This window comes from Leopardus geoffroyi, chromosome C2, assembly GCF_018350155.1.
Source record: "Leopardus geoffroyi isolate Oge1 chromosome C2, O.geoffroyi_Oge1_pat1.0, whole genome shotgun sequence".
NCBI lineage: Eukaryota > Metazoa > Chordata > Mammalia > Carnivora > Felidae > Leopardus > Leopardus geoffroyi.
In genome coordinates, this window is record NC_059333.1 from 65,371,519 (window position 1) to 65,392,507 (window position 20,989).

Sequence of the window (20,989 nt, forward strand, 5' to 3'; positions counted from 1 at the left end):
CTGTCAAAGGTAAATTTTACAGTGCCTGGGACTTTTAGAAGAATTGAAAATATGGCAGACAAATCATGGTTTGAGAATTCTTTTTTCCTGAAACTGGTGAGTAGAGGGTGCCTGGGTGGCTCAGTCGGTGAAGCCACCAACTCTTGATTTTGGCTCAGGTCATGATCTCACAGTTTGTGAGTTTGAGCCCCTCATCGGGCTCTGTGCTGATGGTGCAGAGCCTGCAGCAATCTCTCTCTTTCTCTCTTTCTCTCTCTCTCTCTGCCCCTTCAGAGTTCTCTATCTCTCGATCTTTCAAAATAAATAAATAAACTTAAAAAAAAAAAAAAAAAAGAAAGAAAGAAAGAAACTGGTGAGTAGGGAAAAAGCCATTAAGTAACTCACATTCCGAGCTCAGAACTTCCAGGATGGGCCAGTTGCTTTCCCATCCAGTTTATACTGCAGCTCCCTCCCTCCCCCATAACAAAGTGGATTGGAAGTGAGGGGTCCATTTAGGGACTGCACTGATTATGAAGAGAAACATTCCAGTGCTCCCTTGTCCCAAAGATGAAAGAGAGAAGACCCATGGGGGTTGGAAAGTTTGAGGGAGTGGATAGCACCGACAGCCTGTAGCTCGGTGAGACATTGCATTAGTCACCAGGTTTGTTAACTTACCTTGGCGCAACCACAGAAAAGGAAAAAGCATAGGGTGATGGTACAGTGGGATGGCCAGGCAGAGAGGGGCACGCATACTCTTCTTTATTTCCAGATTCTGGACATGTACGAAGGATGGAGGAGTTGTAATTATTGTTGGAAAATGAATCTTATTCCTAGCTGGTCTTTTGTTTCTTGTTATGGGCTTTGGGGTTCACATTGTATATTTTGAAAACGGATTCATGTTTATTTTCTCCCCACATAATCCTAGTAACAGAACCTAAAATGCCTAGAATATGAATGGAAACATATGTCCTTATTTGCTTCCTTGCTGCTTTATCACAAAGATTTCCAAAAGAGCATGTTTTTAATAATTTACATGCTTTTCTTTCTGTAATTGTAATAGAGATCCTTTGCAGACAGAGGAACTGTCGACATAAAAAGAAGAAAATAAAAGCCATCCATATCACATCATCCAGATATAACCCTGATGATATTTATTTTACATTCGTTATGTATATACATACCAATTCATATATATATATATATATATATATATATATATATATATATATATATCTCCTGTTTTTTTCACTCAGAAGAGTGCCTGGCACATCTCCTCATGTATTTACTGAGAACAAAAGTTCTCAGTAAATATTTGTTGAATAAATAAGTGAACATATTTCCACATCATTACAATTTTTTTCTATGGCATCATTTTTTTCACAATTTCATAGAATTCCATTGTGTGAGTTATCATGCTGTGTCTAAACGGGCCCTGGAGGACTGAGGAGGATTAAGGCATGTGATGGACACACAGATGCCCTGTGCAGGCCCCCTCAACAAGGGGGAGTGTGCTGCATGGCTGCTGGGAGTACTGGCACCCCCAGCCTCCACTCTCCACTCCCTTCAGGGATCGATCGCCTCAGCTACTGAAAGCTGCTTTCCCAGGGCAACCTACATCTAAGGACTAGTCACAGAGGGGCCCAATGCAGAACAACTGTGACAAGCCATCCTCCCCTGGAGCTTCCGGTCTAGGGAGAGGGGGTTGCCTGAGGCTGTCCCACCTGCATGGCAACTTGTCTTCTCTCTCTACCCAATCCTATTTCTTCCCTCTCCCTCCCAAGGTTGTTAATCTCAAGGGCATTCCCTAAGAAATATACTGCACACTAAACTTGTACCAGAGTCTGCTCCCTGAAGAACCTAACCTGTTACAGAGGTGATCCGGACCCATGAGAACTCCTGAGTCTATTGCTTAAAGCACTCAATAAATTCTAACATTACTGCCATCACCCATCCCCAACTACAGGCTAAATAAATTACTGTACACACATACCATGATACGTTAGCAGACATTCAAAGAATTATTGCTGCTGTGTATGACACATGGTGGCTCCAGAGGAACAGAAGGGGAGGGAAGGGGAGGGAAGGGGAGGGGAGGGGAGGGGAGGGGAGGGAGGAATTGGATATCATCAGATAATTCCTTGAGCCCTCTCTCTATGCCAGAATTTCTCTAGTCTTGTTTGTTTCCAGATCTCTTGCCCCTTATTAGCCTTTGGACCACCTACAGTGTATCACTCTCCCCATAAATGTAGCATATGCAAGTTATAGAAACTGAAACTAGCCATGACCCTGGACAGATCTACATGTACCAGCATGACCCTGAGCAGTCAGGAAAAATAGATGGGCCTTTAAAGGCACAAAAGCACAATTAAGGATCAAATAGTAAAACCAAACCAAATCAAAACAAAAACAATAGCCCTGAGTAGTGTGTGTTCCAGGAAAGCCCAGACCCAGGAGAAATCCAGAGGAGAGCTGAGCTGAGCCTTGTCAAGGTGCTTCCATTTGTCAGAATCACACATTCCAAAAGTAGCAGAAATCTACTGCCTGAAAACTTCCTGTTACTTCCGGCCTCAGCAAGGCAAGCTCAGGCAACATCAGGCTCAGCCCATGTGAGATGCTTCCTCCCAATCACAGACCACCCTTCCCTAGTGGAGGTTCACAGAATTGGTGCTGGGTAGAAAAGCACCTCAGGCTGGAGCAGCCTGCAGAGTGGGCCGGCTCAGCACAAGAAAGACAAGGAGGAGGAAGGAGGAGCAGTGGGCACTTTGGTGAGTAGACTGATCTCACTGTGCAGGGAAGCCAACTGCACCCTCAACGGTTGGGTTGCTTTCCTGGGAGGTGAGCTGGGGTCCAAAAGAGAGCAGAGGAGAAGATAATGTCCTCATGAATAGATCTGTCATTTTTTGTTATTTAGAATATTGTAGCGATTTTGTTCTCTTTTACTTTAAATGGTACAAATTGCTTTCTTAAACCATTTGATATTGTCCAGTTCTCAGAAAGGAGATTAAAATTCTTCTGGGAGTATTATTCACCCATCCTGATCTCAACCTCAAATTTTCCCAATAGAAAGACCAAGAAAAATCCAAGAATCCTGGGAAAACCTGTATCTCCTGATTAGAATTTCAGACAGACCCCGGTTTGTGGACCCCAATTTCCTTGTGAAGTCTGAGAAGCAAAAATAAAATTTAAGGAAACGGATCATGTTCTTTCTTAATAATGTAGTAGAGAGAAAGTTCCCTGTTTGTCTCATCAGAAATCATTTGGTCCTGCCTACTCATAATGGGATTTGTGGGGCTATTTACTCATGTTTCTTCCCTGCAGACAGTTCTGTTTAATAAATGTGTCCGTTGAAATAAGTCAACAAATTAGCTCTATCTACACAACGTTACTTTTACATAATTTATTTTTACTCTTCACCAATTAGTTGATCTACAGGAGCCACAGGTCCTAACTATATTTTTCATTCTAACAACATTTCTACACATAAAATGAATTAAGTTTCAAATAATGTTAATATTATTTTATATATTAATATATCAAATTATAGTTTATATAATATAAGTGGGGTTTAAAACCCCACTTACAAGTAGCTTCAAAGACTTTTAATACATTTTGAATATCATTAATTTTAATGTCTTTTTATTTTTTTATTTTTTAAAAAATGTTTGTTTATTTCTGAGACAGAGACAGAGCATGAGTGGGGGAGGGGCAGAGAGAGAGGGAGACACAGAATTCGAAGCAGGCTCCAGGCTCTGAGCTGTCAGCACAGAGCCCGACACGGGGCTCGAACTCACAAACCGTGAGATCATGACCTGAGCCAAAGTCAGTTGCTCAACCGACTGAGCCACCCAGGCGCCCTTTAATGTCTTTTTAAAATTAAAGATAATGTTGATTGTTTCTTACCTGAATAGAGTTGCTTAAGCACAAGAAGAAAGAACTTAGATTATATATATATATGTATATATATATATGTATATATATATATATACATATATATATATATATGTTTTATATATATTTAGTTTTCAAACCTTGTAAAGAAATGGTTTTCCTTTTGATTAGCCCTTCTTGATGAGGAGAAAATTTTCTTATTTTGCTTTCTGCTACAATAGGCTTAAAAACCAACTCACCCATTTTTTTGTTTTTAAACTACCTGGAAAGAATCATAGACTTGTAAATCCCTAGGGGAATTTATACACCATTTAGTCAAGAAAAACAAATGAAATCCCAGAACTTCTTTTTGACCTCTCCTGCCTACATCTCACCCAGAACAAACACTGATCAGCCCATGCAGGCTGCACACACCCCTGATGTTCCCTAACTGGGGCAAAGACCAAATTCATGAAGAGTTGCCCTAACCTCACCTCCCCCAAGGAGTCTCCATAGCATTCCTGCCTTGGGGCTGGGCATCCGGCTGGCATTACCCACACCTGAGGTCCTCACGTGGCTGAGAATGCCTGAGCCATTGTTTCTATCCTATTCCTGACTTCAGGTGGGTCAAGGGCTCTGAAGTCACCACGGCAAGCATCAGGAGTCTAGAGCAGTGCTGTCCAATAGAATCCTCTGTGATGATGGAAATGTTCTATAAAATAGCCACTAACTACATGTGGCTATTGAACACTTAAAATGTGGCTAGTGCAACCAAATAATTGAACTTTTAATTTTTATTTAATTGAATGAATTTGAATGAAAATAGCTACATCCAACTACTAGTTGCCATAGTAAAGCAGGTTTAGAGCTTTGAAGCAAGAAAAACCAATCGATGCTGTGAGCCATGGGTGTCAGAGCCATAGGCACAAGCACTGCTTTTCATCATTGCCAGCGACTCATCCTACCCTAAATTTAAGCAGACTAGCAATTGTCCTGATCTAAAATCCCCACACCCACCTTTATTCTCCCCTGTAAGTCATAAAACTGTCTACTCTTGTTCTGGGTTTCAAGGTCAGGGCTAAAGTAACAGCACAGTGTGTTTCTTATTTCTTCCTCTCCTATTTCTCTGTTTGTTTGGTTTTTTTTTTCTTTTGTTAATCCAAATTTCCCTAGCATGAGCTAGAGTTTGAGGTGTGGTTTGCATGTTTTCTGGTCCAACAAACTTGGGTGAGGAAAAGAGGTAATGAACTTGAAGAAATGATCTCATGCTTGGTGGGAGAGTCTTATTTCTTTTTCTTTTACTTTGAAAATGGTTTATTTAGTGAGCAATAGTTTTTAGACCTATTCAATGTGTCTGGAAACATCAACACTATGGATATGAGTAATTTTTATAAGAAAACAAACTGAATGAGGGCACAAGAAAAAAAAAAGAAAACTCCAGCCTTTTAAAATGTTTGCACTTCTCCAGAGCAAAGGAGCTCCTGGGATGTTGAGCAATTTGCGTAAATCATCATGGTGCCAGGCCACTGGGCAGTTTTCCACAGGGTGGGGCTCACAGAGGCTATTCTTGAATGTGGAAAACACTTTGAGGTGAGCTGCATACTTTCAGTCAGGGGTGATATTATTTCTAAAGTGGACAGTCACAGGAGGCCTGGGTCGCTCAGTTGCTTAAGCATATGACTTGGGTGAGCCCTCATGACGTGAGGGTCATGATCTTGTAGTCTGTGAGTTTGAGCCCCATGTTGGGCTCTGTGCTGACAGCTCAGAGCCTGGAACCTGCTTCAGATTCTGTGTCTCCCTCTCCGCCCCTCCCCGACTCATGCTATCTCTCTCTCTCTCTGTCTCAAAACTAAATAAATATTTTTTAAAAATGTTTAAATAGGGGCGCATGGGTGGCTCAGTCGGTTAAATGTCCGACTTCGGCTCAGGTCATGATCTCATGGTTCATGAGTTTGAGCCCTGCGTTGGGCTCTGTGAGGACAGCTCAGAGCCTGGAGCCTACTTCGGATTCTGTGTCTGCCTCTGTCTCTGCCCTCCCCTGCTCGTGCTCTGTCTCTCTCTCTCAGAAATAAACATTAAAAAAATAATTAAAAAAATTAAATAGTCACTACTTGGCTCTCTGCCCTCTACCAATCCCACTTTTTAAAACTCAGCTCACCCCATTTGCTTATTTTTTATCCCTGCTAGGTTTAAAAACAAACCTAATACCTATCTATGAGGGAAGAGCTGATTTTGGAATAACACAAGAAAGTTTCTATAGACCCCATAATTGACATAGCTGATACATACATACTGGGGGCTGAAATGGTAGGTAGGAGGGGAAGACACATCATATTTTCAGGACCTGGTCTCTATCCACAGAAGACGGATCCAAGCCCCCAGATCATGAGTTACGTTAGCCCACTGAGGCTTTACTCTCCTTGGGTCTCTCTCTCTCTCTCATGTGTCTTCCCCCTCTGTTTGAAAATGTACAGAAGAGATCTGATAAAATCATTCACAATGAGGCATTGACATTGAAGCCTCATGAGCCTCACTGTGCCTCTTTTACATGGATGTGCATTCTAATCAGGAGCAAAGGAGTGACTCTCTTGTGGGATTTCAGAAATTAGGGTAATTAGTGAGAAGAGTTTGAATGGAGGGCAATGGTAGAAGGCCTGCTAGCTTTGTTTATGTGCCTCCCTTTATGGCTTAACCTTTAAGGGAAAAGAGCAGGTTCAAGGGCAGGGAATTGGAGGTTTCTCTCAACTTTAAAGAAACATAAAGGGAAGGGCACCTGGGTGGCTCAATCGGTTAAGAGCCAGACTTCAGCTCAGGTCATGATCTCACAGTTAGTGGATTCCAGCCCTGCGTCAGGCTCTGTGCTGACAGCTCAGAGCCCAGAGCCTGCTTCGGATTCTGTGCCTCCCTTTCTCTCTGCCCCTCCCCTGCTTGTGTGCTCTCTCTCTCTCTCTCTCTCTCAAAAAATAGATAAAGAAAGAAAGAAAGAAAAGAAAAAAAAACATAAAGGGAGGTGGTGTCTACCTACCTTAGAAAGAAGAATGATTAGTGACAAGCTCAATAAAAGGCTATTAAGAGTCAGAAGACCTGGACTTGAATCTTGATTCTGCAAACAACACATGCATGATCTTGAACAAGTCACTTCCCCTCCGGGAGCCTTGGTTTCCTCATTTGCACAATGAGAGATCTGACTACAAAGCCTCTACGTCTTCAGCCACATAAAGAGATATTTGTTTTAAGGAAATGGCTTATGGGGTTGTAGGGGCTAGCAAGCCTGAAATCTGTAGAGCAGCCGAAAATTCAGGAAAGAAGTTGATGTTGCAGTCTTGAGTCTGAAATCTGCAGACAATTTTGAGGCAGAATTCCTTCTTCCTCAGGAAACCTGTCTTTGCCCTTAAGGACCTCAACTGATTGGAAGAGGCCCACCCATGTTGTGGAGAATAATCTGTTTTACTCAAAGTCTATTGATTTAAATGTTAATCATGTCTGTAAAAATATCTTCACAGCAGTATATAGACTGGTATTTGACCCTACAACTGGGCACCATATCCTAATCAGGTTGACACATAAAATTAACCATTACAGGGCATTTATCACAATGCTTCTTCATCAGGCAGGCAGAAACAAAACTCAAGAAGTTATTAACTTGAGACACATCTACCACCAGGCCCTAGAGAACACCAGTTTATGTTCTTTATGTAGAGAGGTGCCTATCTGTCTCACCTTTTTGTTCTCTCTCCATGCCTGTCCTTTCTGGAAAGGGCAATCAATTCTTTTTTTTTTTTTTTTTTTTTAGTAGCCATTGGTGTGAAAATTTGTCAAGGTTTTTTTTTTTTTTTTTTTAACTTAAATAAGTTCATAAGTCTGTCCCTGTGCACAGGCATTCAGAGCCTTTAAAGAACTCTGAAAGATTAGCCAGGCCTGATCGTTTCCTTTCATAGAAATCATGTTGCCTTTCCTCCAAGTGTGCTAGGAACCCCTTCCAGGACACTCCTCCAGCTGTCTATTATGGAAGTCCCCTGTTTTCCAAGAACCTTTCCTAGAAGTTTTCCACTCGGCGCAGTCTCTTTGACACAGAGACTGTGTAATGTCATGGAGTCATTTCGACCGGGTTTCCCAACTTCACTCTTGAGTGTCTCCTAGTTTCCTGGGTAGCTGCCTTCCAGCTCAGTACTTTTCCTACATCTTTCTTTTCTGATAGTTCTGGAAGAGTGGTTTGCAGCCACACTGGGGCTTGCCATGTGGCTTGGAAATTCTGAGCTGATGAGGAGAAGCTCTCCACTCTTGTTTCAGCCAGATTTTGATCTGGTTGTATATATTAGCATTCCATATTAAAATCCTATTTTCTTGGAAAGGGAATGTGGCTCTGTGTTTTAAAACACAATGGAATGGCTAGTTTTAGGTACTTTCACCATTCAAGTCTGTTAGCGTGGTCTACCTGCTTCAAGAAACTGAGGCAAAAGTGAGGAGAAGATTAGTACTGGTTGAGTAACTAATATTGTGTTAGATTTCACATATATTCTCACTGAATTTTCACACAAGCCCTTTGAGTGAGTTATTACGATACCCATTTAAAGATGAAGCTCAACAAGATTAAGAAACTGCCCAAGCTGGGGTGCCTGGGTGGCTCAAAGGGTTAACCATTTGACTCTTAATTTCTGTTCGGGTCATGATCTCACAGCTCGTGAGTTTCAGCCCTGTGTTTGGCTCTGCACTAATGGTGCTTGGGATTCTCTCCCTCTCCCTCTTTCTCTGTTCCTCCCCTGCTTGTGCTCTCTCTCATGCTCTCTCTCAAAATAAATAAGAAAAGAAAAGGAAAGATAAGAAAAGAAAAGGAAACAAGAAAAAAGAAACCGCCCAAGCTCACAAAACTGCTAAGTAGCAGAGTCAAAGCCCATGTTCTCCCCACTTCATTGTATTCTCTAACCTACTGTGCAATAGAGGTCTATGCAAACAATTCACTCATATATTTATTTGTCTATTCATTCATTCATTCATTCATTCAAATATACATTTCTAAATTTTACTTTGTCTGCCTTTTGTCTATCAAAATAATTTATTGAGTGCCTACTATGGGTCAAGCACTGCGCCACCTTGGACCTAGAAAGACAAATGAAACAGGGTTCCAGTGCCTTCTCCTGCTTTGGAGACTCTTACAATAAAGTGCAGGAAACCATTTGTACATTGATAACAGGAGGAAAGCATGCACAAGGGGAGCAGAACAGAGTCCTCCCTAAGTAAATTCTGTATCAGGAAAAACGCAGCCTGGGCACAGAGGAGAATCTTGAGTGTCAGCTCTGCGCCACCTCAGTCTGGAGCAGAGGCCCTGGAGCCAGCCAAAGCCAGGGCAATGTAGCCCAGTGTCCGGTGTTAACTGTTCAGGAATGCTGATGGAATGCAGAGAGGGTCCCTCCCACATGGACGTGCTGCTTGGTACCTGACTCTGGCCACACCCCAAGCACAACTGGGAAACTTGTTTCTTGTCCCAAAGAGATTATTTCCCCCCATGAATCCTTCCATGAAAAATAAAAAGCACACACGGGTAAGGACTATAGGTCCTTACGGCAGACTGGGCCCTAGGCAGGGGACAGAGGGAAGGAAGAAGGGGCTGCCTCACCTAAACCTGGAAGACCTTGGCTGTGGGACTAGTCACCTTCAAACCTCCGGGCTAGGCTCCAGGTGTTACAGTGCCACTGGTCCACGGACCAAGGCCATAGCCCAATATCCTGCCCTTCCTAAATATGCCCCTGGTTATTAATCATAATTTCTTATGTTTGTAAACAGACTTAGTATTTGCCAACCACTTCTGCATCTTTTATGTCAGTGATCACAACAACCCCATCAAACACATTGTGTTTTACCCATCTTATAAATGAGGAAGTAGACACTGAGTGGCATTGCCCAGGGATACACAGTAAGGATGGGCAAGACTGGGGGTTGGAACTTCAGCATTCTGACACCAAGTCCAGTGTGCTCACAGCTAGACCACAGCCACTAGGCTACACTGTGAGCCACCAGAAGCCTCCACTTGGTTCCCTAATTGCCATCTCTCTTGACATTTGCGGCTATCTGATGGATACAACAATGTTTTAGATCTTCGAGACACCAACCTAGTCTAAAATACAAATGACCAAGGAGAGGCTATGAAATGTTGACTGTCATATTAACCTGCACATTTGCACCTTTTCTTTCCAAGAATTTTGGTCCCAAGGGGTGGGTGAGAGAACTGCAGGTTTGGGATACATCTCAAAAAAATCTCTGGAAAAACATGTGGGTGCAGCGCTGGGTTTGGGGAAAATGTACAAATATTAGTGCAACGTCGAGGAGCTAAGGAGACAAGAACCTAGAAAAGTGAGTGAAGACTGATTCTGACCTTTGCAAAGACAGGCTCATCTGAGCAGGAAGATGGACCTGTTCTCTCTGCTTAAGGGTTGCCAAGGAAGCGAGCCAGGCGTTGCTTTTTATACTGAAAGTATTAGCTACATGACAGGACTTTATAAACTGCACAGTGTTATGTAGATGATCCAAAACCAAGCAGACCTGGGTTTGAATCTGAGCTTTTGCATTTTCTAGCAATGTGGTGTTGGGCAAAGTAAGTAATCTCTCAAGCCTCCCTTTCTTCATCTGCAAAATGACAAGAAAACAGATTCTCCCCCTGGATCCTCCAGGAAGGCAGCTCTACTGACACCTTGATCGTAACCCAGTGAGACTTATTTCACACTTTTTTTTAAAGTTTATTTATTTTATTTTTGAGAGAGAGAGGGAGAATATCCCAAGTAGGCTCCATGCTCAGCACAGAGCTCCACTGGGGGGTGGGTGGGAGAGCCTTAAACCCATAAACTGGGAGATCATGACCTGAGCCGAAACCAAGAGTTAATGGCTCAACCCACTGAGCCACCCAAGTGCCCCTCATTTTCATACTTCTGACCTCCACATCAGATGTTACATTTGTGTTGTTTTAAGCCAGGAAGTTTGTGGTAACTTGTTACAGCAGCCATAAGGAACTAGTACAGACTTTAGTAAAAAAAAAAAAAAAAAAAAAAAAAAAAAAAAAATACCCATCTCGTGGTGTGCCTGGGTGTCTCAGTCAGTTAAGCATCAGAATCTTGGTATTGGCTCAGGTCATAATCTCACAATCGTGAGATCAAGCTCTGCATCAGGCTCTGAGCCAAGCATGGAACCTGCTTGGGATTCTCTCTCTCCCTCTCTCTGTGCTCCTCCCACACTCCTGCTCTATCTCTCTCAAAAATAAGTAAACAAACTTAAAAAAAAATACCCATCTCTTGGATCTGTTGAGAGGAAATGCACATAAAGTACCTAACATGTGCTGCGAACATTGTAAGTGCTCATTAAATGGCAGCTTTCATCATCATTTTGTTATTTTGGAAGACGAGAGTGACTTTCTAAGTTATTATGTGTCACTGATCCCAGAGGCCTGAAGAAGAGAATTCACAGCGGAAAAGGAGAAAAATCTAGTGGTCAGCAACTTCAGAATGTTTTACCATCACTATATCCCTGCCTTCCATAAATACAGTCAGGCTGCCTCTCTGGCATTTCCTTCCATATGCCTATCTAGGTTTCTTCTGTTAATTCTTCTTTTTGCTCATACCAACCCCTCATCTGCCCACTCTTTGTCTTCTCCCACTCTTGTCTGCATGTTTCCACCCTGACTCTGATGGACAATTCTCCTCTATTCATTTGTCCCTTCCTCCTTTATAAAACTCGGTGTGGCAGGTTCCTCTTTGGAAAAGTTCGTTATGGGGCTTCATGAGTCACCGGGCCAAATCCCTTGTTCAGAGTATCTTCAGTTCCTTTCTGCACCAATAAAGTCCCTCTTCGGTAGCCTCATACTCTCTTCCTTTTATCCATAGTCCTATTTCCCCCTTTATTTGACTGCATACAGTCATTTTTGCTTTGAACCCATGTTGCTGTCATCACACTTTACATTCCTTGAAAGAACAAATTGCTGCTAACCAACTAGTCAACACAAACAGGCTGCTGCTACCCAGCAAATGGGTGCATAATCTGTACTGGTTGAAATGGTGCTGCACTTGGCCTCCAGACTTTTGCCCTTTACTCTCTATACTTGTGTTGTTTGAACTTCTGCCTTCCACTGTCTGTTTATTCATGTCTCTAGATGGTAACTGAACTTGTCAGGAGCAATGTCTGTGCATACCAGTAATGAACTTTACAATGTGACTGGTCTGGTTACATGAGTAAAGATCTCCCTTGGCAGACTGTGTATTAACTCCTTCAGGGCACTCGGGCTCCACTCAGTCTAATGTTTAACAATTACTGGAACAATTGCGGGAAAGAATGAATGCCATTTCTAAGCAGAAACTACACATAAAGATCTTGTAACAATGGCCCGGTTCTATTCATTCAGCAAACATTGATAGAGTACCCACTATGCACCCAGCTCTGGGCCAGAAACACTCATGAATTTTAATTCCTTTCAATTCCCACAGCTACCCAGGTGAACCAGGAAGGGAAAAATGGAGAAGCTGAGATTCTTTGGAAGGCTGCTAATGCTTACATTAGAGAATAGTAACAAAGGAAGTCAAATCTTAGCAAAGTCTGAGAAGGCTTGCCTCCCACTGATCCCCTGTACAAACTGGGACTTCAGCCAAACTGACTCACTTGCCACCTCACAGCCACCTTGCTCTTCTAGGTCTCTGGTCCCTGACATTTCCTTTCCCTGGAATTTCAGCCGCACACCCCCACTTCCTCCCACACCACACCCTATATCTCTAGTCTACTTACCAAAACCACACATACTCTGCAAGGCTTCCGTCTTCCCTACCCGGAACTCCCATAGCACTTAGGGTCTTCCTAGATGTAATAAAATTATTTAGGAACCTGTCTTAGCTTCCCGACGAGAGCACAAAATCCTGGAAAACAGCAATCTTCCTAATATATCTTTTATACCTCAAAACTCAAGTCTTATCACTTAATACATTTTGGTTTAAAGCATGAATACAGGAAGTGATTAATTTAATTAACAACACAATAAGAGATCTGGACGGCTTTTCTGGAGGTATTTTAAGTACAAAAGCTAAAGTAACTGACCCAAACACTTACCCTCATGTTCCTTCCAGAGAATCCTGAGGGAGGGAGAGGCCCACTTCTTTTTAGTGCCATTCAAAGCACTAAATCTTGTAAATAATTTCTAGGAGCCAGTGTGGGTTGAGGGGATGCACTTGGGCTCCAGAGTCACACAGACCATGGTCTCCAGCCTACCTCTTCCATTGCATGACCCCAGGGAACTTAATTACCTAAATTAAAGCCTTAGTTTCCTCATCTGCAAAATGAGCCTCCTCACCTTTTTTCTTTTCTACCTAATTGGGCTATGAGACTTAGATGTGTGCATGTGAAGTGCCTAGTAGAGCGACACATGGCAGGAACTATACGTCAGCCCCTCTTCTCCCACTGCCCCCCCCTCGTGCAACAAGGAACTTTTCATTATTTTTTAAAGATTTTTAAAAAATGTTTGTTTCTTTATTTTGAGAGAGAGAGAGAGAGAGACCACATGAGCAGGGGAGGAGGAGAGGGAGAGAGAGAATCCCAAGCAGGTTCCTCCCACTATCAGTGCAGAGCCCAGTGCAGGGTTCAAAATCACAAACAGTGAGATCATGACCTGAGCCTAGATCGAGTCAGCCGCTTAACCAACTGAGCCCCCTAGGTGCCCCCAGGGAACCTTTTAAATTGCCAACTATTTTTGAAGGTAACAAAATATTCTGATAATAATTATTTTTAACAGCTGCCTGTAGCCCATATGGGCACCAACTGCCAACTGTGGCCATGGGTTTTCCTTTGGGGTTTCAGTTTGCCATGACCAAGGATAGGAAGAGCCATGCTGGGGCACCTGGGGGTGCTTCAGCCCTGCCCAGTCCTCAGCACCCCATGTCTGCCCTTGTTAACATGCAGGACCTCAGTGCATCACTCAGAAGTGCACAGTCTGTATATTCTCCACCTTAAAGAACAACTGAAAGTTACTGATCAGACTCTGGCAAGCTTTACTTTTTTTTTCTTCTTTATAAAATTACAGTAAAAAAAAAAAAAAAATGCAATGATTCCTGAGCTTAGTAATCCAATTCCCTCCCTTGCTAAATGATTGCCTGACTTCAGTTTGGATGCTTTGGAACACGAGAAGGTGATGCAGGTGATAGTGTGATGGAGTCATGTTATGAAACCTGGAGCAACATTTGTCACCTGGTCCTACTCAGCTAGAGTGTTCTCGTGTCCTCAGCTTGGGGGAAATCCTGAAGATGGCCAAAGATGACTCCACTGCTCGTTGCTTCCAGGGCCTGCTGATTTTTGGAAATGTGATTGTTGGTGTAAGTAATGAGTATTTTTCAGGAAATTCTGTTCTTTCTGTAATCACAATTTTTGGATTAATCGAAAGTGGGAGTTTAAAGGAAAACCATGATATCCTTACTGGCTTCCTATCTTTTTTCTTCCTAATTTTAGGAAATGTGTTAGCAAAATAGGCTAGCTAGAATTTAATTATATAAATAATCGTATGTAACTATGTGATATGTCCAAAAAAATGGATATTTCCCTCCCAACTTAAATGGTTTTTTTTTTTAATTTTTAAATGTATATCCAAGTTAGTTAATATGCAGTGCAACAATGATTTCAGGATAGATTCCTTAATGCCCCCTACCCATTTAGCCCATGCCCCCTCCCAAACCCCTCCCTCCCAACTTTAAAACACAAGAATCCAAAAGAAGCCATGTCAACCGTGGTCGTGTGCAAACATTGCCACCCCACACATACTTCGGTGTTTCTTTCCTATTTCGCCTTGATTTGATTTGCATGGAACAGTGCTGTTAAGGCTGCTGGGGACAGATGTTTGCATTTACTTGTCCTTATCACACAGAGGCCAATACCAGGATGGGAGAGTGGCTCAGAGGTCAGGCTGTGTGGGCTCAGTGTGCTGACAGAGCGCTTGAGAGCCACGATCTCTGGGTCTTGGCCCAGCCTTGCCTCTGACTCCATGACTCTGGACAAGTTATCAGCTTTCAAGGACGAGGTCCCTCATCAATAAAATGCAGAGGGTGGGAAAGATAACCACCAAGGTCACTTCCAGTGCTAATGCTCAGTGCCAGACAAAGACTAGTCTAAATATTATAATCCAGGAATTGGGATGAAGGACCGTGGGAGTAGGGGTGGGAGGTTCTGTTCATACAAGATGTTGTTTGAGTGGTTCATGCCCCACAGACTTTAGATGGTCTGAAATTGCCTGGGTCTTTCCCCCAAATAGCAGTAAGACAGAGTGACAGGTGGGAGGAGGCATGCATCCTAGTAATAGGATGGAAGGAGCAGTTTGATTTTCTGGCGATGAGTCTCAGTTCATTGCTTTGAGCCTATGCAGAGATGGAGTTAGACTCTCTTACTAACCCCTCCCCACACTTTTGCATCCCTTTTCCAACGCTGTTGCACTACCAGCCTGACAGAATGCCCTCTGCCCCCAGATGTGCGGCATCGCCCTGACTGCAGAGTGCATCTTCTTTGTATCCGACCAGCATAGCCTCTACCCGCTGCTCGAAGCCACTGACAATGATGACATCTACGGGGCAGCCTGGATTGGCATGTTTGTTGGCATCTGCCTCTTCTGCCTGTCCGTACTAGGCATTGTAGGCATCATGAAGTCCAACAGGAAAATTCTTCTGGCGGTGAGAGCTTAAAACTCTACGGTTGCCTCCTGGGCCAATTTCGATGGATTCTTTTCTTCTTCCCTGAGCATAGTGATTTGGCTCTTAGTGGGCTTAGTGGGAGCAAAGAGAGACAGGTAAGGGGAGAGAAGGAGGAAACACTCTCCCTGCAGCGAAGCTTGACCATTTTGGGGGCAAAGATGCCCTCCACTATTGCAAGTCCAGAAGATTCCAGTACCGAGAACCCAAAGGAGAGAAACCTGATGGTGACCCTGTTGAGTATTTTCCAGATCTGTGCTTCTCCAACCAGCTGCAGCCAGTGGGTTCAGCCAGGAGCTACATAGGCCAAAGCAGAGACAGAGTGAGAATTTGATAACTAGAGTTTTTCTCTTGACAACCAGTAGTTTAAAGTATTATTTTAATATTAATCAGTGATATTTTAGGATATAAACTACAAAATATGCATGAATTTTTAAGAGAAAGCATGAGCTTTTTCAGACATTTTTGAGCCCAAGGCTGATGATTTTGTATAATGACCTGCATTTCCTACATTATACATTCACTCTGCTTTTCAGGGCCCCTAGGAAACCTTGATGCACAGCACTAGAGAGTTCGGCTTCAGCTCCATCTGCCTGTGGAGGCACTAACATTGTGCACCCACAGAGAAGCTTCTGCCCCAAGCCACAGACAGTCATGCCCTCCCTTTGTAGATGGAAGCAAATTTGCAACCAGCTGAGCTAAGAACCCTTGGTATTGGGTCTAGACCTCTATTTTCTGCCCCCATGCTCAGGTCAATGGTTTCTCACACTGTGATGGGGTCCCACCCCCACTCCCCACCCTGAAATAACTCTCCTACCCAAATGCTGAAGGACCTGAGTTACATCTTTATGGAACAAGCCGAGCAACTTAAAGTGCTTGTTGGTTTACTTTTCCTGTGATCTAAACATTGTCCTGGCACCCAGGGAATGCAGAACTTTTACATTCTCTGATTCCTTTAGTATGAGTTAAGTTCCAGGGCAAAAGCACCCACTTTTTTGGGTGGGGACAACAATGCAGGGAAAGGGAGAGGAGGGGCAGGTGTCCTCAGAGACCAGCTTCACCTGCATCCTGGTCTCACTTTGGGCCCTCCATGTATTCCTGGCACAGCCAGAAGGAAACATTGTTCACCGTGCCCTGCAGAGAAAAGGAGCAGTGCCCCTTCCAAGGGGCTGACGGAGAAAACACCTGAACCCTGGGCCTCCTGTCTGGAGTGTCTCTAAGGGGTTTCTGAGCCTCTCCAAGAAGAGTCATCAAGCTCTTTTTTTTTGTTCAGAGATTTTACTTTTAAGTAATTTCTACACTCAAGGTGGGGCTCAAACTCACAACCCCGAGATCAAGAGTCACATGCTCTATGGACTGAGCCAGCCAGGCACCCATAACACAAAGCTCTGACAAAGAACAAGGCAGCAAATGTTCTGAGGCCTCTGAAGGTGCTCCTGCTCCAGCCAGAGCCTTTATCCAAGCTGAGTAATTAGGGCAGCAGAGGGTCCTGCTCAGAGAGCTGCCCAGCTGCCCCTGCCCAGGGAGAGAGGACCGTTTTCCTTGCCCTCCCCCATGGACACTGCAGCAGGGGACCAACAGTGAATGTGCAAGGCTGAGGAAAGCAAAGACAGACCCTCACAAATAGTTCCCATCCCTGATTCAGAGGCAACTTGCTGTTCAGATATTTTCCAGTCACAAACAGGGGCTGCATGGTGGGGAGGCATCACGTGAACACGTGCATGCATGCATGTGAGTGTGGACACACACACATGAGAGCAACACCACACAGCAAGGTCTGTTCCACTCGCCTGGCCCATAACTGGAAGGGTGGGGCTTGAGAGAAGAATGCCGGTGAAGAGCTGTGTACCTGGAGGCTGCCTGCTCCTCTCAGGACCCTTGTCAGGAGGGACAATGGATATTAAACACGATCCGGTCTTTTTCTGACCTTTGTAATTCTAAATTTCCAGTAAACCGTAAAGAAAATTTATCTTAATGAGGGGATTTTTGAAGCTGTATATAGTGTCCGATCCACCAAAACTCTTTTGCCAGCCATTGAACACACGCACGCACGCACACCCCAGTTCATTGTCTTGTATTTGTTTTTCTCAGTTAAAGTAGAAATATAGGATATACTGGACTGAGAAAGCTCTGTATTCAATAGCCATTTGTTGTCTGGGGATAAGGAGAGAATTGAGCTGATTAGCACCTAGCACCTAGCATCCAGACTTGCTCCAAGCAGCTGATCAATGAAGGTTTGTTGAATAATTTAATTATTGATTAGATGGTTACACTTTGATGAATATGCTGAAAGAATATAACAATTTTTTTTTAATTCTCTCTTTGGAGATACATGTAATTCTTTTTTTTAATTTGTTTCCCTTCCAGTATTTCATTCTGATGTTTATAGTATATGGCTTTGAAGTGGCATCTTGTATCACAGCAGCAACACAACGAGACTTTGTGAGTACAATCACAAAAAGCACAGAGCAAAAATGATCACACGAATCACTGTTATCATCATAACAATATAAGAGCTGACATGTATTAAGCCCTTACACTGTACCAGGCACTCCAATATGTGCACTAATATTAAATACATAACTACTTGGGGCACCTGGGTGGCTCAGTCGGTTAAGCATCCGACTTTGCCTCAAGGTCATGATCTCACGGGTGTGTGAGTTCCAGCCCCATGTCGGGCTCTGTGCTGACAGCTCGGAGCCTGGAGCCTGCTTTGGATTCTGTGTCTTCCTCTCTCTCTGCCCCTCCCCGGCTCTCACTCTGTCTCTGTCTCAAAAATAAACATTAAAAAAATTTAAATATATAACTACTTAATCCTCATAAGAACTCTATGAAGTAGGTAGTATCACTGTGGTCATTTTATAGATTAAAAAAAAAAAATGAGACTTAAAAAGGTGAAGTAACTTGTCCAAGGTTACACAACTGGTAAGGGAAGGAGAAGAATCCTGAGTCCAGGCAGAGCGACTCCAGGACCCAAGCTTGTACTGTTGTGCTCTTCCCCACACTGCAGTAGCCTCTAGCCCTCCAACAGGATGGGCAATAATCCACAGCATCTAAGACTTCCTCTCAATTCAGCATCCCTCATCTCTCCTTTTCTCTATTTCCCAGTTCAAGCCACCCTACGATGCCTGCCCCTTGCCCTAGTCTCGCTGGTATTTCTTTGAGGATGGTAGACTTTAAATTCCCCCTCATAAGGACTTCAGACATGCAGAGCAACCTCCCGCATACACCACCCTTCTTGGTGCCTCTGAGCACAGTTTTACTCCGGCAGTTTTACTCCAGAAGATAACGTTCAGTGCCCCCAGCAACAGGCAGAGCAAATCATTTTGCTTCCTTGGGGATGAGTGTGCTAACTCTTCTTCTTGTGTTGCCTCCTCCTACCATAGTTCACGCCCAACCTCTTCCTGAAGCAGATGCTGGAGAGGTACCAAAATAATAGCCCTCCAAACAATGACGACCAATGGAAAAACAATGGAGTCACCAAGACCTGGGACAGACTCATGCTCCAGGTAATGCCTGCAGTCTTGGGGAGACTCCAGTATCCAGCTGTGAAGATGTGGTTGGAAGTGAAGTCAAAGTGTGGGGACCACAGTCTCTAGGCGGTTTCCTTCAAAAAGAGACTGGACATAGGCAAATTCATTTATTCCTCTCATCTATGCCTCTTGTGTGCACATCACTCAGTGGGACCCCAAGATCTCTATTTTATTCTCAATCCATGATGTTGATTAACTTCTATTTAGGGATAATGACATTGTTAAGAAATCTAGAGGCACATGCTGCCTCTTAGAACTCAGGCATCACTTACATGAAAAGAAAAAGTTTGCTTCCTCCACACCCAGTGAACTCAAGTGGCAATCATTCCCTATTTTGCTTATTTAGTACCTATGGGCTAGTCCTCCTAAGGACCATGGGGTATGAATTGATTTGAATGCCCACTCTTCCCTAACTGGCCATCATACCTTATATGCAAGTTTATCTTAAATATCATCAAAAATCCAAGTCTTTCAGAATATCCATAATCACCCCTACTGCCTTTGTAAACTTTTATCCCTACATAAACCCGAATCTGACCCAACTCTCACACTGCCCCCTCTCTCCCCTCCCCTCTACCTGCTCACAGTACATCATCAGCAAACTCCCATATAGCCTCTGTGCCTTCTTTAATGTCTCTTTACCCTCTATCTTCTATCATTTCCTTCATTTATCTGAATATTCCTAGTCCAATAATTCTTTTTACCCCATTAGAACCTCCAATTCATTGGCCACTTTTTTTACTTTCTATCACTCTTCTGACCATAGGTCACGTACTTTTTCCACTCTTTTAACAAGAACTAAGCCCTTTGAATGGAAATGGGAATGCCCACATATTTTGAAAAACCTTCTTACCAACTTTTAAAAACCCAGTCTAAAATAATCCTGGCTCAAACTTAACCATTCTTCCCCCAAAAGTCTCAGGTCAAAATGCAGGATACTTATTTCCCTTGGTGAGAGATTTTCCATAATCCAGTAGCAAAATAGGACATGCTTTAAAGACAGCTGATTTATCATCAAGTTTGTTGCGAAGTATTTATTCTAAACGTTGAGACGGGCCTGTAGTTTTAAGTTCCTCCCCTTGAAACATTTGAACAGAATTTGGAAAAAGGAAGGGAAATGATGTGAAGTATGTTTCATCCCTGAACCTCAACTCTATCCAGATTGTGAGGACATTAGCTAAGTGTTCACTGATCTTCGTTTCCTATGTAGAGACATAGCTGTGTGCCACCAGGTTTTGGTTATTTTTTTCTCCCATTATTAAAGTCATACATAATTACTTTAGAAAATGTTAAAAATATAGAAATGTAAAATAAGAATTATTCCTAATTTCTTCACCACTAGAAGTTTTAATTTTCTGATTTTTGACTTGCTCATATGTCGTGAGAATAATTATAGCTCTCTCACATTGCTGTATCAAGATATTCATATTAATAATAATTAACATTTAGCAAGGGTTTACTATGGACCAGGCATTGTACAAAACAGATTAGGTGCATTAACTAATCCTCACTGAAACTCTAAGGACCATGGGCTGTGTTAAGGAAACTAGGCCATGTTTTACAGTTAAAGAAAATGAGGCATAGGGAGTTGAACTCATCAAAGGCCATGGAGCTCATCAATAGCTAGTAAAGTAACAAATGTTGAAGTATTTTCCAACCTCTAAAACGTAAGTTATTAATACCCTCAGCTCTTGTTTGGGGAATTTTATTTTATTTTTATTTTGTTTTTCTCTTAATTTTTTTTTTAACATTTATTTATTTTTTTGAGACAGAGAGAGACAGAGCATGAACGGGGGAGGGTCAGAGAGAGAGGGAGAGACACAGAATCCGAAACAGGCTCCAGGCTCTGAGCTATTGGCACAGAGCCCAACACGGGGTTCGAACTCACAGACCATGAGATCGTGACCTGAGCTGAAG

The 20,989-nt window shown here is 43.0% G+C and overlaps 1 protein-coding gene across 2 annotated transcripts in view; it reads left to right on the forward strand.

Annotated features, from left to right (window-relative positions):
• The first annotated feature begins 2,614 nt into the window (after positions 1 to 2,614).
• The window catches only part of UPK1B (uroplakin 1B), a 42,179-nt gene continuing 23,804 nt past the window's right edge, over positions 2,615 to 20,989 (forward strand). For both annotated transcript variants that reach the window (XM_045502131.1, XM_045502130.1), the window contains exons 1-5: positions 2,615 to 2,744; positions 14,093 to 14,180; positions 15,321 to 15,521; positions 17,907 to 17,981; positions 18,926 to 19,048. In XM_045502131.1, the coding sequence (XP_045358087.1) occupies positions 14,112 to 14,180; positions 15,321 to 15,521; positions 17,907 to 17,981; positions 18,926 to 19,048 (468 nt within the window). In that variant the 5' untranslated portion in view covers positions 2,615 to 2,744; positions 14,093 to 14,111. The remainder of the gene's footprint in view (positions 2,745 to 14,092; positions 14,181 to 15,320; positions 15,522 to 17,906; positions 17,982 to 18,925; positions 19,049 to 20,989) is intronic.